General features: G+C 65.1%; 1 protein-coding gene across 1 annotated transcript; it reads left to right on the top strand.

Moving 5' to 3' along the window:
• The first annotated feature begins 792 nt into the window (after positions 1–792).
• GATA5 (GATA binding protein 5) lies at positions 793–12,516 on the top strand. Its single transcript, XM_066235535.1, has 7 exons — positions 793–1,016; positions 1,203–1,758; positions 3,033–3,208; positions 9,457–9,582; positions 10,301–10,388; positions 10,718–10,845; positions 11,187–12,516. The coding sequence occupies exons 2-7, from the start codon at positions 1,224–1,226 to the stop codon at positions 11,340–11,342; spliced, it is 1,209 nt and encodes a 402-aa protein (XP_066091632.1). The 5' UTR covers positions 793–1,016; positions 1,203–1,223; the 3' UTR covers positions 11,343–12,516.
• The last annotated feature ends 10,319 nt before the right edge of the window (positions 12,517–22,835 follow it).

Here is a 22,835-nt window from a genome sequence, read left to right as displayed (position 1 = left end):
CCCACCCAGGGAGGTCCAGCGGACACTTCCACGAACCTGTGTCCCCAGAGGGCAGGCGAGTGAAAGTCCCACCTAAGGGTGGGGGGCGAGACCTGTGCTGGGATCTCCTGGAAGTGGAGGTGCATCCAGCTGGACCTGGCAACCCCGCGGTGTCCCCCAGCTGGGAACGCGCCTCACAGTTGCCCTGCTGGGTCAGAAATTGAGACTGTGGCACTCCCGCGGGACTTCGCGCTGTAGCGGGGACATCGTACACTGAGTTCAAGTCAGACACACAGAGGTGGGTGGTCCCCACGGAAACCGAATCCTTGCGCTGGGTCGGGACTCCAGGGGTGCCATGACGGACCCAGCACTGCGTGTCCGTGAGCGCGGTGGGCCTGGGCCGCGGACTCACCCACAGACACTGGAACATACACCAGGCCAGCCTTGCGGAACCTGGGGCTGGCGAGGAAGGAGGAGTGAGGATCCCCAGGACAAATTTAGAGTAGTGTCCGAGCCCCAACTACCCCGGGGGCGCACCAAGCCCTGTCCGGCTCCTGTCGCCTGCGTTGGCCGGCACTCAGACTGGGTGCCCACGCGCCGTGCGCCCTCGTTGCCTTTCCCGCCGAGTCCCGCGGGCCGGGACTGCGCGGGTCACGTGGCGCCATGGCCGCAGCCCCAGGGCTGACCCCGCGGGGAGGGAGGGAGGGGAGGACGCCGCGCGGGAAAGGGCGGTGCGGCGGGGGCGTGCCGGGGCGGGGCAGCGGGGAGGAGGCTGGAGCGCGCGGGACTCCCTGCGGCACCGCGCGGCTCGCGCTCCCAGCCTCTAGAGCGCCTGTCACCGGCCCACCGAAGCCACCACGCCCTCGGGTCCTCGCGACGGGCCGGTGGGTGCTCCAGCCTGGCCTGTCGCCCAGGTGCCCCTCCCCGGCCCGACGCCTTCCCCCGTCGCGGCGGGACCCCAGCGCCCAGGCTTCGCACCCTGCGGACGCGCGTGGGTCGTGCCGGCCCTGGGAACCTCGGAAGACCCGAGAGTGGAGGTGAGCCTGTGCCGGGGCCGCTTGTCCTTCTGCCCCCCCCCCGTGGGTCCGGGACCCTCCCCCCAGACGGCCAGGCTGAGGAGCAGGAAGCACGACCCGAGTGGCCGCCCCTGCCGGGCACCAGCACGGGCGGTGGGTCGGGCGCACCGAGCCCTTGATCTCAACGCCCGTCTCTCTTCCCCGCAGGTCCAGGCCGCGCCCGGGAGGATGTACCAGAGCCTGGCACTGGCCCCGAGCCCCGGCCAGGCAGCCTACGCGGACTCGGGCGCCTTTCTGCACGCGCCGGGCCCGGGCTCCCCGGTGTTCGTGCCGTCCACGCGCGTCCCCGCCGTGCTGCCCTACCTGCCCACGTGCGAGCCGGGCCCGCAGCCCTCCGCGCTCGCCGCGCACCCCGGCTGGACGCCGGCGGACTCGTCAGCCTTCGGCTCCAGCAGCCCGCACGCACCGGCCGCTCAGCCCGGCGGGGCCGCCTCCTTCTCCTTCGCACACAGTCCCCCGGGGCCCGGCGGCGGCGGCGGTTCCGGGAGCCGGGACGGCGGCGCCTACCAGAGCTCCCTGCTGGCTCGCGAGCAGTACCCGGCCCCGCTCCGGCGGCCTGTGGGCGCCTCGTACCCCGCCGCGTACCCGGCCTACGTGAGCACCGAGGTCGCGCCGTCCTGGGCCCCCGGACCCTTCGAGGGCAGCGTCCTGCACAGCCTCCAGGGCCGCTCGGCCGGCTTCCCTGGCCGCAGGGCCACCTTGGGTGAGTGCGGGGCTGGGTTCCCCTCCGTACCCCGGGAGCAGCCCGCACCATACGAAACGCAGAGCTTTCCCCGGGCCAGCGGGCAGGCCCGCGCCTCGGGACACGCAGGGTCTGCCGCACCCTCGTCCGCCCCAAGAGGAGAAACCTGTGTCCTGAACTCTCTCCACACGAGAAGACTGCGGAGTCCCCGCGTCTCCCTTTTCTTCCCCGTACCCAACATTCTGGGAGGTGCCGATAACAGCCTCCGGTCAACCATTTTCATGGAAAGCGTTGGAAGTGATTTTTTATCAAGTTCAAAACAGCGGTTTATTTACGTAAGCCGCCACATTCGTCTCAGTTCTAGAATGTTTACATATTCTAATTTGAGACCTGGTTCCGATGCCTGCCGGGCTATAAATCTGGATAATCAGATTTCAGGCCCATAAAGCTGGGAACACCCCACCCTGTTCCTGTGGAGTCAGGGCCTCCGACACTCTCTCGCCCCTGGCGGGAACTCAGGGCCCTGCCTCCGTTTGCTGCTCGTGGGGCCCCCCTCCGGCCCTCTGTCCCGCGGGCGAAGCCCCACCGCCTCACCTCAGGCCTGCCTGTTGGCTCCGCCGCGGCCTCCTCCACGCAGGAAGTGGGTGGCTCGGCCTCCGTGGCCACCCCGGCTGGGCGATGATGGATCCCCACCCCGCCCCCACCCGGCCAGCCGCCGCCCTGGCGTCGCCAACGTCTGGCGGGGTCTGGAGGGCCGGGGGGTCCTGTGCGCGCACCCCTCCCACTCTCCCAGTGCCCAGTGGAGGCCGCACTGAGCTGCCTCCCGTGATGACCGCCACAACCCCACTGACAGTAAGGCCCCTGGACCTTGTGGGGACTTGAGGTCTGGCGCCTTCGGATCTGCCCTCTTTACAGAGGACAAGGCCCTCGACCCCCTCCCTGTGCCAGTGTTGGCCCTCCCGCCTCCCCAGGAGATTAAAGTTACCCACGGTGGTGCTGGATGCCGGCTGCAGGGGTGGAGGGGGCTGTTCTCCATTTTCCTCCCTGAGGTTTTAGTGTGTGAATCCCCCCCCCCTTATAAAACTAACCTTAAGGAGTGTTTTGATTTTGCACAAGTTTTTACAGTATGTGAACTTAAAATTAGATAAAATATATTTTACAATAAAATGAACCTAAGGCACACACAAAAATATATATAGATAGGGAAGAAAGTGCCTCAGACGCTCTCGGGCTCCAGGGAGGGGTTAGAGCCCGGTCCCAAGAGCTGTGTGTGTTCCCCCCCCCCCCCCCCGCAGCGTCTGACTTCTTGGAGGAGTTCCCGGGCGAGGGTCGCGAGTGTGTCAACTGCGGGGCCCTGTCCACGCCGCTGTGGCGGAGGGACGGCACGGGCCACTACCTGTGCAACGCCTGTGGCCTCTACCACAAGATGAACGGGGTCAACCGGCCGCTGGTGCGGCCCCAGAAGCGCCTGGTGAGTGCGGGTCCGCCAGACGGCGGGGTAGGCGGGAGGGAGGGAGGCCGGGGCTCCTGGGACCCAGACTGGAGACCCCAGACCCGCACGTCAGGGTTGGGGGTGGGGGGCAGGCCGGGGCTCCTGGGACCAAGCCGGGCAGGGACCGGAAATGGAGACCCGAGACCCGCATGTCAGGGTTGGAGGGCAGGCCGGGGCTCCTGGGACCCAGACTGGAGACCCCAGACCCACACGTCAGGGTTGGGGGGTGGGGGGCAGGCCCTGGCCAGAAGGACAGCACCCAGCCCACTGCCAGGGCGGAAAGGGACAGAAGGCCTGACCCCGGAGCTCCAGGCTGGGGTGTGGTCCCATGGTGGGCTCTGTGGGTCTGCCAGGAAGTGCGGTCTCGCCCGACAGGGAGGGAGAAGAGCAGCCACCTGGGGGCTCTGCCTTCGGCTTTGAAGATGGCGTGGTGACTTTTTGTCTGGCTAGGTAGTGGGGGGTGCGAGGGAACCTGGCAATGGGTGGGGTTGCTGGCTGGGTGCTGCTTGGAGGGCACGGGAGGGGGTGTTGGGTTTAACCCCCCCCCACGTCGCCCACCCGGTGGGCTCTTTCTACCAAACCTTGCAGAGAGGGGGCCGGACCTTTGCCTGGTTTATTGTTCTCGGTTGTTTCACTTTTGGTTCCTCCGGTCCTGTGGCTGGGTGGGAGTGGGGACAGTGGGGACAGGGAGCCTGGCTTTTGCCCCCGGCTGGGGGGGAGCAGCAGGGCACGGTCCCTGGAGGCTGTGCAAAGGTGTAAGGTCACTGGCTCCGTACCATTCCACAGACAGACTTGGACGTTCAGGTTGTTTTGTAAACAGGCGAGAGGGTCTCCTTGGTTTCCTAAGGGCAGTCTAAAGGTAGCGAGGCACAGTGGCTCCCAGCGAGGTCTGGGCAAGGGTTCTGCGCTGGGGCTTTCTGAGCCTCCCGGTCTAACGCTGGTATGAGCCCTGTCTGGGTTGGTCGGCCGGTTCTGGCTGGTTCTGGCCGGTTCTGGTGCATCAGGCCCTGGCAGGGGTGGAGAGGGGCTGGTCCTTGGCGGGCGCTGTGGGGTGCCCCAGCCAGCCTGCCTGCACCGTTTTTGGAGCTGGGAGTGGGGAGAGGAATCGGCAGCTGGCTTTCTCTGGAAACCTAAGCCCCCCATTCCCCCCTGGCTATGGGAGCATCGGGCTGGCCCCCAGGCCCCAGACTGGGCAGGCAGGAAGCAGGCAGTTCCGAGGTAGCTGCTGTGTCCTCCATCTGCTCGGGCCTGAAGTTTGGGGCTCTGTGGTTCCCCCAACCTTCCTCTACCCACACTGTTTCAGAGAGAGAGAGGGGGGACCCCATAGAGTCCGCATCACCCCACATTCTGGTCTCGGCCCCTGCGATCATGCCCCACCCCACCCCCGGGTGTGTTGTATTGGCCAGTGTCTGGTGTGGCCCTCACTGATGGGGAGCTAAGGGGGAACTAAGAGGGGAAAGGGTCCCGGGGGGCTGCAGCCCAGACCTCCAGACCCCAGGCAGCAGGCCGGCCCCCTCCTCCGACTCCGCTCCCTCCCCCTGTGCCAGGCCCTGAGCTGGGTGCCAAGGACACACTGGTCATCGGGACAAGAAGCTGTGTCTGCCTTTTGCAGGCCCCCCTCCTGACTCGGGGGTGGGCAGACGGGGCTGCTGAGACCACGGTGTTTATCCTCACAGCAACAACCAGAGCATATGTCCCTGGGCCCACAGCCTGCCTGCAGGCTGGACACAGACCAGGACTGTCCACCTCAGGGTTCCATGGGTCCCTCCGGCCTGCCGGGCGCCCTGCCCCTGTCCTGGGTCTTCTGGCCCAGTTCCCCTGGGAGCTGAGTTCAGGAACTGTCCCCCTGCCGTGTGGTCAAGATTAAACTAGACAGCTCAGCTGTGGCCGGTTCTGTGGGCAGGCCGAGTGCGGGCACGTGGTCTGGTGAGGCCTCGGTTTCCTTGTCCGGGGGACACGGGGTAATTAAGATGCTTGCTAAGGTGGAGGGCCCTGTGTGACCACTCATCTACGCAAGGCCACAGGCCCTGAGGGTGGGCAGTCTGGTCACTGCTGTGTCCAGGGCCATGCAGACCTGAATGTGGAAGGGAGGACCACGCCCAGGAAGTGTTTGCCGAGTGGGGCAGGGGTCGGGGGAAGTCTCTGTCTCTTCCACTCTCACTTGTGTTGGGGTTCCCACCCGGGGCTCAGGGAGGGCGGCCTCAGTGCTTGCCCTGCGGCCAGTCCTGGCAGTGCCCGGCTCACGTGGAACCCCAAGGTTCTCGGAGGGTCCCCGAGGTTCTCAGGGGGTCCTGGCAGTGCTGGGCTCACGTGGAACCCCGAGGTTCTCGGAGGGTCCCCGAGGTTCTCAGGGGGTCCTGGCAGTGCCGGGCTCACGTGGAACCCCAAGGTTCTCGGAGGGTCCCCGAGGTTCTCAGGGGGTCCTGGCAGTGCTGGGCTCACGTGGAACCCCGAGGTTCTCAGAGGGTCCCCGAGGTTCTCAGGGGGTCCTGGCAGTGCTGGGCTCACGTGGAACCCCGAGGTTCTCAGAGGGTCCCCGAGGTTCTCAGGGGGTCCTGGCAGTGCCGGGCTCACGTGGAACCCGAGGTTCTCAGGGGGTCCTGGCAGTGCCGGGCTCACGTGGAACCCGAGGTTCTCAGGGGGTCCTGGCAGTGCCGGGCTCACGTGGAACCCCGAGGTTCTCAGGGGGTCCTGGCAGTGCCGGGCTCACGTGGAACCCGAGGTTCTCAGAGGGTCCTGGCAGTGCCGGGCTCACGTGGAACCCGAGGTTCTCAGAGGATCCTGGCAGTGCCGGGCTCATGTGGAACCCGAGGTTCTCAGGGGGTCCTGGCAGTGCCCGGCTCACATGGAACCCGAGGTTCTCAGAGGGTCCCGGCAGTGCCCGGCTCACGTGGAGCCTGAGGTTCTCAGAGGGCCCTGAAACCTGAGCTTTGTCCGCACGGCTCCCCGCCATGGTGGGGCTGGCAGTGGCCCCAGACGTACCCCCCCTCTTCAGCGCCTTGCTGTCCCTGTGTGGGGCCAGACCTGATACTCCCAGGAGGGGCCTCCCGAGGAAGAACTTCTCCTAACTTTCTTTGAAATGGTCACCAACGCCCTAGAAGCTCGTCACCAAGAATACAGGGATGTGACAATAACAAGCAGGTCCCGGCTCCCTGCAAGCTGTCCCCGGTGCCTCCTTAGTCATTCGCAGCCCGGGGACAGGACAGGACGCACCTTTGACCTGAGGTTTGCATCGGCACAGGTGCGCAGGGGGGATAGTTGTGAGGGGAGTCCCCGATCCCCGTGGGCCTCCCCCTCCGCCAGCTGGTCCGTAGACCGGGTGCACTGCAACTCCAGGTGCCCTCCCCCCCACAGCCAAGGTCAGGGGTCCTCGGCTCATTGGGAAGTGGTCAGTGCTGAATTTGCTGAGGGAATCGGACCTTGTCTGGGGCCCCGAGCGCTCACCAGCCCCCCACCCCGCAGACCCTCCTCCCCACACAGTTTGCCCTCAATGACTTTTATCAGGTTAGACGCCCCCCCCCACCCGTGGGAGATAGGAGCCATTTTGGGGGGCGGTGTCTCCGTAGGTGTGAGGCTAACCTTCCCAGAGGGTCCCTCCGCATGGAGCGTGCTGTCCTGGCCCTCGGAGCCCTTCCCGGTCCAGGCTTCTCCACTGGACAGCCGCCCCCGCCCCCCACTGCCTCGCACTGTCCTGCCCCCGGCCTGACTCCCTCGGATGGTCCAGAGCTCCGGGCGGCTCTGCTGCGGCCAGCAGCCTTTGAAGTCTCCCTTCTTTTGAACAAAACAGACCAGAAAAAAGAGAAAGGAAAATGCAACCGAGAGGCTGGGTGATGAGAGGCCCTGAGAGTGACCACCAGGCTGCTGGCCGGACGGGAGGAAGGCAGAGAGAGAGGCTCGGGATGTGTCCCCACAGCGTGTCCTCGGGGATGAGAGGCCCTGAGAGTGGCCACCAGGCTGCTGGCCGGACGGGAGGAAGGCAGGCAGAGAGGCTGGGTGATGAGAGGCCCTGAGAGTGACCACCAGGCTGCTGGCCGGACGGGAGGAAGGCAGACAGAGAGGCCCTGAGAGTGACCACCAGGCTGCTGGCTGGACGGGAGGAAGGCAGACAGAGAGGCCCTGAGAGTGACCACTAGGCTGCTGGCCGGACGGGAGGAAGGCAGAGAGGCTGGGTGATGTGTCCCCACAGCGTGTCCTTGGGGGATTTTTCTCACGGTTGCTTAGGTCTTTTTTTTTTCTTTCTGTTTTCTTAATTTTAATTTAATTTCCAGTCTTTTAGATTTGTGCTCACTGGGAAAAGATTCCGATACAGTTTCCAGGTGTCCTGTACACTCCGGGGCGGAGGGGGCGGGGTCTGTCTGCTTTGGGAGGGCTGTTTCCCCACATGTACAGACCACCTGCTGCGGAGGGCACCTCCCCATGTGCACAGCTCCTGGCACCGGAGAGGCAGATGGCAGGGGAGGGGGCAGGAAGGGGAGACCCTCGTGTCCAGCGTGAGCAGCTGTTTTCTAGACAAGGGCAGGCTGTGGTCCCAGGCTTCCCAGGGAGGGGCGTTTTCAGGGCTTGAGTTTTCTCGTGAACGGCTGATGCCTGGTACGGAGGCTTCGGGGCAGGTCCCCGAGTCAAGCCTGTGCCCCTGAGTGCCCAGCGCAGCCTTGGGGAAGCAGGCGGTCAGCAAGGCTGCCTGCCCTCAGTCCTTGCGGAAGGGCAGACCGGTGGGGACCAGCCCTTGTCTGCAGACCCCCCCGAACCCAGGTCAGGTTCCTCGTGCAGTTTGGTTTGGTCATCTCCAGATAGATGGCCGTCCGGGCTGTGTCGTGGGCTCAGCAGTACCAAGGAGGGGACAGCCTCCATGGGACAGTTTTGAGAGCGGGGTCCTCGTGGACTTGCCGTGGGGATGACGGCTCTGACACCTGCATCCCTGCGGCCCAGGCGAGGAGGGCCGGGGACCTGTCCAGGCAGAGGCAGTGCACACAGAGGAGAGGATGGGACAAGTTCCGGGTCGTCCAGAGACAGGGCGGCAGCACCCGGGACAAAACCTGGGGCAGGTACCGGGGTGGGGGGTCCCCAGCAGGCTGTGCTGCCGGGATGTGGGCAGGAGCTTTGGATCCGAGGTGCCTTGGGGGGCCCTGTGTCTGGCACAGGTCACCTGGAGCTCCCAGGCTGTGGGTGGTGAGCCCCCTCCAAACACCAATGTGTGAGTCGAACGGGATCCATGCTGAGAGAGGAGCACGGGGCCCCAGAGCTGGGGGACCCCCTGAGCTGATGGGAGGACCCCTCAGGACTCTCTGCCCACATTGGGTCCCCATTCCCGAGCCCGCCAGCCCGCTCTCTCAGGAACCCTGGAGTGAGTGCTGTCTGGGCCCTGCTGGGCACGACACCCAAGTACAGGGACACTTGAGGCCCCCGTTGGGCCTGCAGGATTGGGGTCAGCTCTGCTGGGAGGCACGGAAGGAGGCAGGCCTCGGGGGCATTTCCAGAGGGGCCCAGTCCTGCTCTGACATGATCCGGAACCTTCAGCCCACTGTCCGGTGCAGAGCTGTTGAGTTGTGACCGTGCTGAGGTCAAGGTCTTGGGAGGCAAGTGTCCGTAGGACGAACAGGTCTCCAGACGTCCAGCCCGGGGCCTGACCTCCAGAGGTGCCTCTCCATCGTAGAAATACGGCGTCTCCGTGAGATCCTGACCCTGCAGCAGGCCTGCGGTGGGTACGACGCCGTCCCCGTTTCGCTGACGGGGAAGCCGAGTCCTGAGGGTTAAGCCACCTGTGCCGGGATCATGGGGCCCGGGCCCAGCACAGCCTCACACTCCTCAGCAGCCCCCACTGGGATCGTGGGGCCCGGGGCCCAGCACAGCCTCACACTCCTCAGCGGCCCCCACTGGGATCGTGGGGCCCGGGCCCAGCACAGCCTCACACTCCTCAGCGGCCCCCACTGGGATCGTGGGGCCCGGGGCCCAGCACAGCCTCACACTCCTCAGCGGCCCTCACTGGGATCGTGGGGCCCGGGGCCCAGCACAGCCTCACACTCCTCAGCGGCCCTCACTGGGATCGTGGGGCCCGGGGCCCAGCACAGCCTCACACTCCTCAGCGGCCCCCACGCGGAGCTGGACCTGCCGCCCACCAGTCTGGGTCTCCACTCCCCTCCCTCCTCCTCTGGCTGCGCCCAGCCCAGCAGCCCGGAGCCTTGGGCCCCAGCCCAGCACCGGGTCACACTGGCCTCCCTGTCCCACAGTCCTCCGCCCGCCGCGCCGGCCTCTGCTGCACCAACTGCCACACGACCACCACCACGCTGTGGAGGCGCAACGCCGACGGGGAGCCCGTCTGCAACGCCTGCGGGCTCTACACGAAGCTGCACGGGGTGAGTGCAGGGGGGGCAGGGGGGGGGGTGGAGGGTGGGGGGGTGGGGGTGAGTGAGGGAGGGCCGGCGGGGGGGGGAGTAGAGGGAGGGTGGGGGGTGGAGGGTGGGGGGGAGAGTGGAGGGAGGGCGGGGGGGGGGAGAGTGAGGGAGGGCGGGCGGGGGGAGAGTGGAGGGGGGCGGGCGGGGGGAGAGTGGAGGGGGGGCCGGCGGGGGGGGAGGGAGGGAGGGAGGGCGGGTGGGGGAGAGTGGAGGGAGGGCGGGTGGGGGGGGAGGGAGGGAGGGCGGGCAGGGGGAGAGTGGAGGGGGCGGGTGGGGGGGAGAGTGGAGGAGGGGTGGGGGGAGCGTCACACACACCACCCCACACGCTGTTACTGACAGACCCATGCTGCAGAGGGGCGCCCTGAGGCTCATCACGGCGCTGTGGCTTGCCCACCGCCATTCAGACGGGGGTCAGAGGTTGGACACGTAGTCTGGCCTCTGCACCCCCAGGGTTCCCCCCAGTCCTGACAGCTCTGGGAGGTTGGGGTGAGACAGCTCCTCCACCCGCCTGGAGGAAAGCTCCAAGCCCAGGGGCCGGCAGTCTCCCCACACGGCTGCAAGGGCACGTGGGCTCCAGGAGTGGCCAGCTCAGGGCTGGGGTCAGGGCAGGTGGCCGTGCAGGGGCCCCGGGGTGAGCAAGGAGAGGGAGCCGCCACCCACCCCCGCCCCTCTCTGGCAGGTGCCTCGGCCCCTGGCGATGAAGAAAGAAAGCATCCAGACCCGGAAACGGAAGCCTAAGAATGTCACCAAGGCCAAGGGCTCCTCAGGTGCAGGGCCAGGGCCCACCAGGGTGCTGGGGGCGGGGGCCTGGAACCGCCCAACCACTGGAATCGCCCGCAGACCCTCTGGTGGGGCTCGTAGCCTCCCTATGGAGTCATGTTGAGCGTCTGACATTCCACCATTAGAGATTTACATGTTTGGCGCAAACGTTGTGCCCTGGACCACCAGTGCCCGCACTCTGTCCCGGGACAGCTCTGGCTGGAGGAGGGGCCTGAGCTCACCAGCGGTGAGGCAGGAGGGGCTGAAGAAGCCATAGCAGCCCCCTCGCCCGCCCGCCGTGTGAGAGCGTCTGTAAACACCCCACCTTCCCTCCCAGGGTCCACAGGGAACGCCACCGCCTCGCGGCCGTCCTCTGTCCCCAACCCTGAGAGCTCCGCGGCCACTTTGAAACCCAAGCCCAGCCTGGCGTCCCCGACCTGCCCTGGGCCCAGTGTCACCTCCCAGGTAAGGCGGGCAGGGTGGGCTGGGTGCCCAGAGCTGCTTCCCAGGGGGCACCAGTCTCGGGAAGCCCAGGCTCCCTGGCCAGGTCAGAGTCCCTGCAGGCCTCTCCTGGGAGCTCAGGGCTGGTCACACTGTCGGTCAAGGCTACCGAGAGCTGACCTGTGACAGAGGCGGGCGGGTAGCCAGCCCCGCGTGTGTTATCACAGCGACACTCACGAGGGGTCCCCCCCACCCCGTTCCAGGAGTGAGGAGACTCCTCAGGGTGAGGTCACCCAGCTGTCCCCATGGTGAGGCCGCTGTGCGCCCGCATTCTCTCACACACATGTACCCTGCCCTCCCTGCAGGCCTCCGGCCAGACGGACGACCCCCTGGCCCCCAGCCACCTGGAGTTCAAATTCGAGCCGGAGGACTTCGCCTTCCCTTCCATGGCCCTGGGCCCCCAAGCTGGCCTCGGAGGGGCCCTGCGCCAGGAGGCCTGGTGTGCGCTGGCCTTGGCCTAGGTCCCCGGGCACCCTCTGGACCCACCTCATTGCCTGTGTCACTCCAGCACTGGGGGATCCACCGCCAGAAGAGACAGGAGCTGCCAGCCGTCTCGAGGCGTGGGACACCCCTCAGCGGTCAGGCCCTGGCACGGGAGGAAGGCTGCAGGGACAGGGGCTTGAGCCCCCCACACCCAGCGAGGGACCCCGATGCCGCACGAGGCTCTACGCCACCCCGGCACCCCCCCCCCAGGCTGGCCAGAGGCGCCCGCTGCCAACCTGAGTCCTGTTGTCGACCCTTGCCCTGGCCATGTTTCCAGGTTGCAACTTTTGGGGAAAAAAAAGAACCTTTTGTTGTAAAACCAGGACCACAAGTGGACGGCCAAGGCCAGGCCAAAGCGGCTGAACAACAGCATGGAGGACTTTCCCCCTCCGAGCACGGGACGAGGACGGACGGGGACCAGGGCGCAGGATGCCACCCCCAGCGGAAGCCCTCCACCTCGCCGTCCTCGCGGGCCTGTGCGTCTGGACGGTTTTCCCTGAGGGTCAGATAAAGGGCCTTGTCCTGATCCAGCCTGTGTGCGTGAGCATCTCTGATGGGCAGAGGGAGGCACCTGAGCTCCCTTCTGACCCACGAGCTGCTGGTAGGGCGTGCACACGCCCCGCTTGTCCCCGCGGTCACTAGCCGTACCCCCTTTCTCCGGCGGAAACCCCTCACAGGTCAGACGGCAGAGTAGTTGGTCCTGCTGGCTGGACACAACTCTGCCCTCGGGAGTTGATGGACGGACACTCACACAGCCTGAGGGCGGGGAGGCAATAGGGAGTGGAGGGGTGTGGGGTGCACCCTGCCCAGAGGCCACCGTCACTTCCACCGGGGGGCTGCCTGTCACCCGTAAGACCTAAGTTTTCCAGGGAAGTCAGAAACTGGTTTTTGTTTTTGTTTTTTTATTAATGTAAAGCCTTCCCATTGAAAGTTATCCCCCCCCAACTCCCAGCTTGATCCAAAACTCGTTTAAACTTGGTGAGCCCCCTGAGAGCTGTGTGCCCACTGCCACTGGGCCACTCTGTCCCCCCGGGCACCGGCGAGCAGAAGGGGTCCGCTCACCTGCAGCTGTCCCAGTCTCCACGTGGTGTCTTGTTTTTTGTTTTAAGACAAATGAGGCCCTAAGAAAATATGCAAAATAAAGACCCTGGTTTTACCTTCCTCTCCCCCTCACCTGCGGTTTCCCGGCCTTGTAGTAACCGGCCCAACATGCAAACCATCCCTTTCAGAAATGCGTCGTGGGGGGGGCAGCCTGCTGGACCCCGCTGGCCACGGTGGGTCACGCCAGGGCCCCCTCGGGGCGTCTGAAGACCAGATGCTGCTCACAAACAGAACGAATGCCTTAGAGGTGGCCACCAGCCTTCTCCCTCCTCTGTGAATTGGGGGGACCCCTCCCCCCGTGTGCAGAGCTGCTGCAGGACCCCCCCCACACACACACACACCAGAAGCCAGTTCATCGCAACATCTCAGGGCCGGACCAGTGATGGCCGGGGCCTGGGAACCTGCCTGCTCACCAGGGGTCCCTGTAGGGGCCGCAGAGGGAACCCCTTGGGGCCGGGCCTGTCCGGGAGTTCACGACCAGGACTTTCCGCAGTGGACCGGACAGGAGAGGGGCCAGGCCGCGGCTGTGGGGCTGTGCCCGGGTGCAGCTGCCCGGTGGCCGGATGGGGAGACCGCTGTTGCAGAGAGCTGGCTGCCTCCTCGTCCTTCTGTCCATGGGCTTCTTGTTCACGGTGGGGAAACTGAGGCACAGGGAGGTGAAGGGTTCGCCCAGCGCCCCTTCCCCCTTCAAGGGAAGCTCCGTGCTGCCCACCCCGTGGCTTGCCCTTCCCCCTCTGACACGAGGCACCGGGCCACGGCGAGCGGAGCCCACAGGAGGCCCCTGGCGTGGAGGGCACAGCACAGCGTCTTTACCACACAGTGTCACCATCGGGGAGCCCAGTGGCTTCTGTCAGCACCTCAGTTTCTCCATCTGAGGGTGAGGGAGGGTGCCACGTGCCCGCGGCTGGGTCTGTAGCTCACACGTATGTCTGCCGTGGGGCTGGGAGTCCCCCCAGTATTGGCGAGAGTGGTTGGCGCTGAGCAACCCGAGGAGGCTTCCTGGAGGCGACCACTGCGAGGTAGGCAAATGGGGCAGGGTCCCCCACAGATGGAGGTGAATTTGCCCAAGAGGGAAGAAGCCATCTCTCCCACCTTTTTCTGTCATTTTTAAGGATGTGTCCGGGATGAGGGAGGCTGAGTCCCCCCATCCCTGGCAATGGGCGTGGCTGCTAAATTTAAACCTTTCTCTCTGAGTGCCTCTGAGTCCGGAAGCTGTCAGGACCTGCAGCCTTAATATAGCCGGCGGGCACCCCCTTCCTGCAGCTCTTCCTCCCGCCCCCGCCCCCCAAGGCTCTGCCTGCTGGTCACAAACAACAGGATGCGGGAGGCTGGCAGGCCCCGGGGGGCTGGGACCCCTTATCAGTGACGGGGTGGAAAGGGGAGCTCGACTGGGCCCCACATCCCCTCCCAGCCGCCTAGGGAGCCCCTCGGGGCGCCCCAACCTGCAACCGTCCCTGCCCGTCCCATAGAGTGTCCACCCAGTCCACCCTGGGCTGCGGCGTCCTGGGGAAGGAGAAGACCCTGCTGGGGAAGCCGACACATGGAACACAAGGGGGATAGAAGAGGGGGCGCCCAGGACCCCCACCAGGGGTTCTCGAGCCAGAACAATTCACAGGGCGCCCTTCTCCCCACCGGGCGGGCCCCTCTCCTTCACTGGTCACTTCACTCCAGGTGCAGGGCAGCAGCCGGCCGACCGTGTCCCAGGGACAGTCCTGCCAGCTCGCGTCTGAAAGCAGAGGCAGTGCCTCCCCAACACGCACGCGTGTGCACACATACATGCACACACATACATGCACACACATACATGCACACACGTGCACACATACACGTCGTTCTTTTTTTTAATCACCTATGCAGCTTTTTATTTTTTATTTATTTATTTTTTTCAGAGACAGAGTGAGTCAGAGAGAGGGACAGATAGGGACAGACAGACAGGAATGGAGAGAGATGAGAAACATCAATCATCAGTTTTTCGTTGCGACACCTTAGTTGTTCATTGATTGCTTTCTCATATGTGCCTTGACCGCGGGCCTTCAGCAAACCGAGTGACCCCTTGCTGGAGCCAGCGACCTTGGGTCCAAGCTGGTGAGCTTTTGCTCAAGCCAGATGAGCCCGCGCTCAAGCTGGTGACCTCGGGGTCTCCAACCTGGGTCCTCCGCACCCCAGTCCGACGCTCTATCCACTGCACCACCGCCTGGTCAGGCTACACACGTCGGTCCTGGACGGTCAGCAGAGGCTCCCGCTGGCCGTGCCTGTCTGCCCTCTGGCTGCAGTGCTCAGCGACGCATTGGCTGGACACGGGAAGTGGGTTTCCCCCCTGGGCCCTCGGACAAGCACCACCCCGCACGCCTGCACTGGCCTGGCCGTGCCGGACCCCAGAGCGTCCACGGGGCCGGGTGGAGGGTCGGTTTCCTTTCACTACAACAAGGCCCTCATCAGAGCCACGCACGCAGAGCTCCAGACCAGAAGGCCCGTCACCGCAGACACCGTTGTTCTGCCACCAGACACGGGGGACAGACAGTCTCAGGGAGGGGTGTCTTCACACCCCTCACGGCTCTTCCCTCTGCCACAAGCCTGGGGGCAGTTCATAGCGACTGCCAGGGGCTGCTGTGTGGACAGGGACCCAGAAAGAGGCTGACGAGCCTCCCTCGGGCCCCAGCCCCCATGTGGACCCGTCTGGGCAGACAAGAGGCCAGAGGGCCCGGGGGCCCCCGAGGTCGGGAGGCTGCAGTGCCCTGTCCCTCACCCACATGCGTCTCGGCAGGGCTGAACGGAGTCAGGGTGGGGGTGACTGGGCCTCAGTGGACACGCGGAGGCCATCACGGGCAACCCCCCCTGCAGTGCCCGGCGAGGCCCGCCAAGACGTTGACATGGACGGCTCCAGCCGACTTATTTATTATCTGATAAAGGGCTCTCGGCTGCTGGACGGCGTCTGGCCGCGCCGGGGCCTGAGGGAGGGAGGAGGGTGGGCGGGAGGCGGGAGGAGGCCAGGCCAGGCCTCCGCACTGGACTCCAGGGCAGGATGCACGGAGGAATCTGGGCTCTTCCTCCCTCGGCCCACAGCCTTTCTTCTCCGCTGCCCACTGAGCCGGCTGGCCAAGCGGCCCAGCTTCCCACACGGAGCTGTCCCGGGGGCTTCCCTGCCTGGGTGTCACACCGCGGCCGCCGGGACCTGTGCCCCCTCACAGTGCCAGACCCCGCTCATCCTGGTCCCAGGAAAACCCCCGGTTGGGGCCTCCTCTCCACACCCACCCCTCCCACCCAATCACTGTCACGGCCCATCCCCCCCATCCGCTTGGCCCGGAGCTCGGACTTTCCATGATGCAAATCTAGGGTCTGTGTCTCCTTTGCTTCCAAAGGCTCTGGCCCCCCTGCCGTCCCACCAACCGCTCAGCGGGCCCCCCGCTGTGGCTGCCCATGACCTCGGGGTTCCCCCTTCCCGTGACCTCGGGGGCCCCCCTGCCCGTGACCTCGGGGCTCCCCCTGCCCGTGACTTCGGGGCTCCCCCTGCCTGTGACCTCGGGGCTCCCCCTCCCGGTACCTACACTTACTCTCCACTACAAGGGACACTAGCCAGCCTCCAAACACATCACAAGCTGTTCCCTCTGACCCGTGACACCCTTCCTAGGCTGGGCCTGACCAGTGACGCAGCACTGGGGGGGGGGGGTTGAGACCCTCTGAGGCCGACGCCCCCCCCCCCGTCTTCCTCAGGCAGCCCTGGGGGCGGGTTGAGACCCTCTGAGGCTGACGCCCCCCCCCCCGTCTTCCTCAGGCAGCCCTGGGGGCAGGTTGAGACCCTCTGAGGCCGACCCCCCCCCCCCCGTCTTCCTCAGGCAGCCCTGGGGGCGGGTTGAGACCCTCTGAGGCTGACGCCCCCCCCCCCCCCCGTCTTCCTCAGGCAGCCCTGGGGGCAGGTTGAGACCCTCTGAGGCCGACGCCCCCCCCCCACGTCTTCCTCAGGCAGCCCTGGGGGCGGGTTGAGACCCTCTGAGGCTGACGCCCCCCCCCCCCCCCCGTCTTCCTCAGGCAGCCCTGGGGGCGGGTTGAGACCCTCTGAGGCCGACACACACACACACACCCCCCCCCCCCCCCCCCCCCCGTCTTCCTCAGGCAGCCGTGGGGGCGGGTTGAGACCCTCTGAGGCCGACGCCCCCCCTCCCGGGGTCTTCCTCAGGCAGCGCTGAGAGGTGGCCATGCAGACTCCCTGCAGGCCCAGCCCGTTGTCCCCCTGGGGACATCGTCCCCTTGCATGGCAGACACACGTAGATGCCCGAGGAGAGGGCGTCCGTCCAATGACCAGGGGAACGTGTCCAGTGAGCCTTTTCCGAGATCCGCGTTCCAAGGGCGTCAAACCATTCCAGTTTAGTCTGAAAGGTTTTTCCCTAAACCTTCTCGGGAGCCGGCTTTTACCACCAAGAAGGAGATGGCAAAGGGTCTCCACGGCCAGCCCTGCCCACCGGCCTCAGCGCCTCCTTGTGAAAGGTGGGCCTTGCAGGGGAGGGGCAGGCTTGGGGGTGAGGGTGGGGCTCCAGGACAGGTAGGGGCCGCCTGGGGCTACCAGGTGACCTGGACACAACCTGATAGGTCCCTCCACATGGGAGGGGCTTCAGGTGACCGTCACTGTCCCTTCTGCTTGGACTTTAAGAGGCCAGGGAAAGGCAATGCGGGTCCCCATTGGAAGGGCATACCCAGGCTGCCTGCACCCCCTCCTGGGGCAGGGACACCACTTCCCCACCGCGGGCCACCTCAGCTGAAAGGTCACCTGTTCAAGCAGCCCCCCACGTCTCTCCTGCACCCTTGGCCTGCCTGGCACCTGTCCAGCTATAACCACGGATTGGGACGCTCGCGTACCCCTCTCTCGTGCCCACCAGGAAACACCTTCCCCTAGGGCAGGGCCGCGTCCTGTGTCCCCGTGACAAGCTGGTGCCTGGCTGATACGCAGGGGTGGGGACTAAGTCATGAATGAGCCATCAATCTGTTCCTGGCTGACCTTGGGTGGGGAGGTCTGACCAGCCCTTCCCGGGACCACCCACTCCCCCCTGATGCCTGTCCCCTTGTTATGGGGGTGGTGGTGGAGACAAAGAGGGTGAGGTGAGGTCCCCAGAGGAGGATTGGTATGGGGATGACTCATGAAGGCCGTGCTCTCAGAACTGGGAGAGAGAGGAAGCAGGGAACCCCTCTGGGCCATTTCCAGCGGCACCCTCACCCCCCCCCCCAGCAGATCCTGCAAGAGTGGAGGGAGCCTGTGGCTCTGAGGTTGTCCTGGCCTGAGGCACGGACGGCAGCCCTCACCCTCCAGGCAGTGCGACCCTGTGCAGGCGGTCGGGACAGGACCCAGGAAGGGGGTGTCCAGCTGCTGCTCCCCTCGCCCCAGACCACCTGCCTCCCCATTGGAGCAGGACCCAGGCCAGCTCAGACGACAGGGACCCAGGCATGTCCTGGGCCAGGGGTCTATCTAGATAGGGCAGGATGTCCCCACATCTAGGAAAAGGAAAGGGGCCATTGGAGGGGCCTTCAAACCCCAGCACCCCCAGAATGGCCACCCCGCGGAGCAGCACGGGGCCGGGCCGGCCTCGCTGGAAGCCTGTGCATGCTGGCCGGGCTGAGTCTGCCGGATTCTGGTTTCTAGAAATTCGGAGCTGACTGCATGTGGGGAGGGACAGGAGGCCCTACGCGTGGTCTGGGACCTTCGGGGAGGGACAGGAGGCCCTACGCGTGGTCTGGGAGCTTCGGGGAGGGACAGGAGGCCCTATGCGTGGTCTGGGACCTTCGGGGAGGGACAGGAGGCCCTACGCGTGGTCTGGGAGCTTCGGGGAGGGACAGGAGGCCCTAAGCCTGGTCTGGGACCTTCGGGGAGGGACAGGAGGCCCTAAGCCTGGTCTGGGAGCTTCGGGGAGGGACAGGAGGCCCTAAGCGTGGTCTGGGAGCTTCGGGGAGGGACAGGAGGCCCTATGAGTGGTCTGGGACCTTCGGGGAGGGACAGGAGGCCCTATGAGTGGTCTGGGAGCTTCGGGGAGGGACAGGAGGCCCTACGCGTGGTCTGGGAGCTTCGGGGAGGGACAGGAGGCCCTATGAGTGGTCTGGGACCTTCGGGGAGGGACAGGAGGCCCTATGAGTGGTCTGGGACCTTCGGGGAGGGACAGGAGGCCCTATGAGTGGTCTGGGACATTCGGGGAGGGACAGGAGGCCCCAAGCGTGGTCTGGGAGCTTCGGGGAGGGACAGGAGGCCCCAAGCGTGGTCTGGGAGCTTCGGGGAGGGACAGGAGGCCCTAAGCCTGGTCTGGGACCTTCGGGGAGGGACAGGAGGCCCTAAGCCTGGTCTGGGACCTTCGGGGAGGGACAGGAGGCCCTAAGCCTGGTCTGGGAGCTTCGGGGAGGGACAGGAGGCCCTAAGCCTGGTCTGGGAGCTTCGGGGAGGGACAGGAGGCCCTAAGCCTGGTCTGGGAGCTTCGGGGAGGGACAGGAGGCCCTAAGCCTGGTCTGGGAGCTTCGCGTCTGATCTCCGAACTCATGTTTTCTGAGCCAGTCTCTGGAGTGCAGAACGGGCCAAGTTGTTCAACATAAACATTTTAGAGATTACACAACTGTCACGCCCTGTTCTGGCATGTTCTGTTGTTCGATACGCAGAGAACCTCAGAGCCTGGCCGTGGGCAGGCCCCTTGCTCCTGACCTCCCGGAGGCTCTGGCGGCCAGGCACGGGGTAGATCAAGGCAGACCTGCAGTAGGCCAGGTGCCCGGAGGGGGCAGGGGAGGGAGAGACCCAGATGGACAGAGGCAGGCGGAGAGAGACAGACGAGGACCGAGTGTGACTCTGAGCCCCTGACTGCACTCCACCTTCGGTCTGAGAGCCAGGGCCTCCCCTTTCCTGGTGGCCTGTCCTGGGGTCCACACGTTCCCTCTCACCCTGAGATGCCTGCTGGACAAGGCCCCCGGGTGGAGGGGGAAAGGGCACGATGCTGGGTCCGGCGAGGACCGAGGGGCAGCCGGTGGGAGTGCAGGCTGAGTGGCCAGTGCCCCCCATGGAAGACGGGCAGGTGCAGGGAGGCCGGCCGGGTGTGAGCGACACACAGCCACAGGCGGTAGAGAAACCAGACGAGGCTTTTTCTAAAGAATTGGAAGGAAGTACCAAAAACCCTTGTTGCTGGGTTGAGTAGGACCGCTGACCCTGGGCCAGGACAGGCCGTGTTCCCCGCAAGGGAGCCTCCTTGAAGCAATTTCAAAATAGGGGGAAGTCAGGGAGGGGCCACCACACCCCCGGGCGGGCAGTCCAGCCTGGAAGCCCCCGGCATTCCCACTGATGGGTGTGCCACCCTGGCACATGTCCCTTGACTTCTGTCCCCTCCCGGGCAGAGCTCAGAGGTCACCGGCCAGCTTGAGGTCACCAACATGGTCTGCCCCTGGGGCTGAGTGTGGCCTTGACCTGCCTAATAAACTGTTGGGCCTGGGCCTGGACCGGATGGAGGGTGGTGTCCCCGAGGAGAATGGGCAACGGTCCCCAGCCTGAATGTGGTACCCACCAGCCCATCGTCACCCTCGGGGTCAAGGGCTGGAGAAAGAGGGGTAGGTGGTTCTGGGTACGATGAGTGGTGAGATTTCTTCAGCTAAGCTGGACGGAACCACAGTGAATGGCTGTGGGGGGGGGGCGGTGTGGGGAGGCCCCTCCCTCAGGAACCACCTGCCTCGGTTCCGGAAGGACCAGGTGGGGGACAATTGCCCCCACCACGAGTCCCTCGGGGCAGAGCCTGGGGCACGAGGGAGAATGCAATGACTTATCCTGATGCTTTGAGACCAAACACAGAAAATGTTTATCCCGGCCTGACCCGGCAGTGTGGCGCAGTGGATAGAGCGTCGGCCTGGGACGCAGAGGACCCAGGTTCAAAACCCCGAGGTCGCCGGCTTGAGCACGGAGTCTCTGGCTTGAGAGTGAGACCATCGACATAACCCCAACGTCGCTGGCTTGGCTTGAGCAAGGGGTCACTGGCTCTGCTGTAGCCCCCCAGTCAAGGCACATATGAGAAAGCAATCAATAAACAACTAAGGTGTCACAGCAAAGAATTGATGCTTCTCATCTCTCTCCTCCCTGTCTATCCCTATCTGTCCCTCTCTCTGTCTCTCTCTCTGTCTCTCTGTCTCTCTCTCTGTCTCTCTCTCTCTGTCTCTCTCTCTGTCCCTCTCTCTCTCTCTCTGTCTCTCTCTCTCTGTCCCTCTCTCTCTCTCTCTGTCTCTCTCTCTGTCTCTCTCTCTGTCTCTCTCTCTGTCCCTCTCTCTCTCTGTCTCTCTCTCTCTGTCTCTCTCTCTGTCTCTCTCTCTGTCCCTCTCTCTCTCTCTCTGTCTCTCTCTCTCTGTCTCTCTCTCTGTCTCTCTCTCTGTCCCTCTCTCTCTCTCTGTCTCTCTCTCTGTCTCTCTCTGTCTCTCTCTCTGTCTCTCTCTCTCTGTCTCTCTCTGTCTCTCTCTCTGTCCCTCTCTCTCTCTCTCTGTCTCTCTCTCTGTCTCTCTCTCTCTGTCTCTCTCTCTGTCCCTCTCTCTCTCTCTGTCTCTCTCTCTGTCTCTCTCTGTCTCTCTCTCTGTCTCTCTCTCTCTGTCTCTCTCTGTCTCTCTCTCTGTCTCTCTCTCTGTCCCTCTCTCTGTCCCTCTCTCTGTCTCTCTCTCTCTCTGTCACAAAACAATAAAGAAAGAAAGAAAGTGCTTAACCCAGAGCCTCCCTCAGTCCCCGGCCCTCCAGGCGGACGCGTGCCGCCGTCCGGAGCCGACGGACGCTGCTCCCTGCTCCTCGGAGGGCCGGCATTCTTCCCCGACCCCGCCAGGACCTTCTGGGGAAAGAGCTCTCAGGGCACGGCAGCCTGGCCGGCAGCCCTCCAAACTAGCCTGTTAGATCCAGCCGCTTCCTGCCCGCACGTCACTCGGGAGCACCCCCCCTCAGTCAGGTTCTGAGCGTGTCCTGCGCTGCGGCCCCGGGTCTGCGCAGCGCCTGCAGGAGCTCACAGCCACCCGCACATAAATCTCCCTGTTTATTTTATGAATGAGAGGGGACATTTAAATACTCCCATAAAGCCTCTCGAACGCACTCTCGGGCCGAGAGACACTTAGAGTCACGCCAGCCCCTCTGTGAGGGTCCTCAGGGAATTCACAGCCAGGCCCGGGCGGAGGCGGCGGCCGGGGGTCTCGGAGCAGTGGACAGGGTCCCCAAACCCACGCATCGGGGCCACACTAGGCGAGTCTGCCGCTCTTGGGGAGAGAACATGGGGGTCCGTGACTGGCAGAGTTGACGGGCACTATCGGGGGCACTTAGGGCTTCGCGGCCTGACCGGGTCCAGGCCTGAGTCCCAGGTGCCTCCGAGCGGGTCAGCCTGCTGTGCCTGGTTTCCCGTGGGCAGAGAGCCCGCGAGCTGGCTGTGTAGGGGCAGAGCCTGGGGCACGAGGGAGAATGCAATGACTTGTCCTGATGCTTTGAAACCAAACACAGAAAATGTTTATCCCGGCCTGACCCGGCAGTGTGGCGCAGTGGACAGAGCGTCAACCTGGGACGCAGAGGACCCAGGTTCAAAACCCCGAGGTCGCCGGCTTGAGCACGGAGTCTCTGGCTTGAGAGTGAGACCATCGACATAACCCCAACGTCGCTGGCTTGGCTTGAGCAAGGGGTCACTCCAGGACGCCGGTGCAGACCCCCGGCCCTGGAGGCAGCCCTGGCCGCCTGGGCTCTCCCCTGTCTGTGTCCTCGAAGACCTTCACAGGGACCACCCAGTGCTCCGGCCACCGGAGAAAACGCAGGCTGAAGACCCCAGCGCCCAGTCTCTGCTTCTCATCCACCGAGCGACCCGCCTCGGTCAACAGGCCCGGCCTGGCTCTGGGACGAAGAAGGAGCCCCCTCCCGGGCCCTCGCTGTGTGCCCGCAGAACGGGGTGCCACCCTTGGGAAGCCAGGAGGAGGGAGGCGGCTCACAGATCCCGGAGATGCCCGGGCCCACCCCACCTCCCCTCCTGCCCCCTCGCACGGCTCCTACCCAGGATGGAGCCTCCCACTCTCCTGGGGGGCTCAGCTGCTGCTCCGTCCCCCTCCCCAGCCCTCACATACTGCCTGCCGCCTCCCTAACCACATGGGGGCTGCCTGCGCCTCCCTCCCACCCCCACCCCCCCATCCCGCCTGCTCTCAGCTCAGGGGTTCAGCGGAGAGACTAGTCCAGCGAGGGCCTGGCCCTCTCCCCTCTCCCATCCTGCAGGGATAGACAGAGGCCGGCCCCATGGGCTCCCTGCTCCCCGGGAGACCCAGACCAGCTCAGACTCCCTCCTCAGAGAGATGTCCATCCGTCTGTCCAGAAAAACCTCTGCAGGACAGACAATGGGTGCTAAAAATACCCGCAGGCCGGCAGGATT

This window comes from Saccopteryx bilineata, chromosome 6 (genome assembly GCF_036850765.1).
Source record: "Saccopteryx bilineata isolate mSacBil1 chromosome 6, mSacBil1_pri_phased_curated, whole genome shotgun sequence".
Lineage (NCBI taxonomy): Eukaryota > Metazoa > Chordata > Mammalia > Chiroptera > Emballonuridae > Saccopteryx > Saccopteryx bilineata.
This window is presented reverse-complemented; position numbering and strand designations above follow the sequence as displayed.

Coding starts and splice junctions, on each gene's coding strand:
- GATA5 (XM_066235535.1), top strand. CDS start 1,224: ATGTACCAGAGCCTGGCACTGGCCCCGAGCCCCGGCCAGGCAGCCTAC. Junction 9,583..10,300: donor TCTACACGAAGCTGCACGGG/GTGAGTGCAGGG, acceptor CCTCTCTGGCAG/GTGCCTCGGCCCCTGGCGAT. Junction 10,846..11,186: donor GGCCCAGTGTCACCTCCCAG/GTAAGGCGGGCA, acceptor CCCTCCCTGCAG/GCCTCCGGCCAGACGGACGA.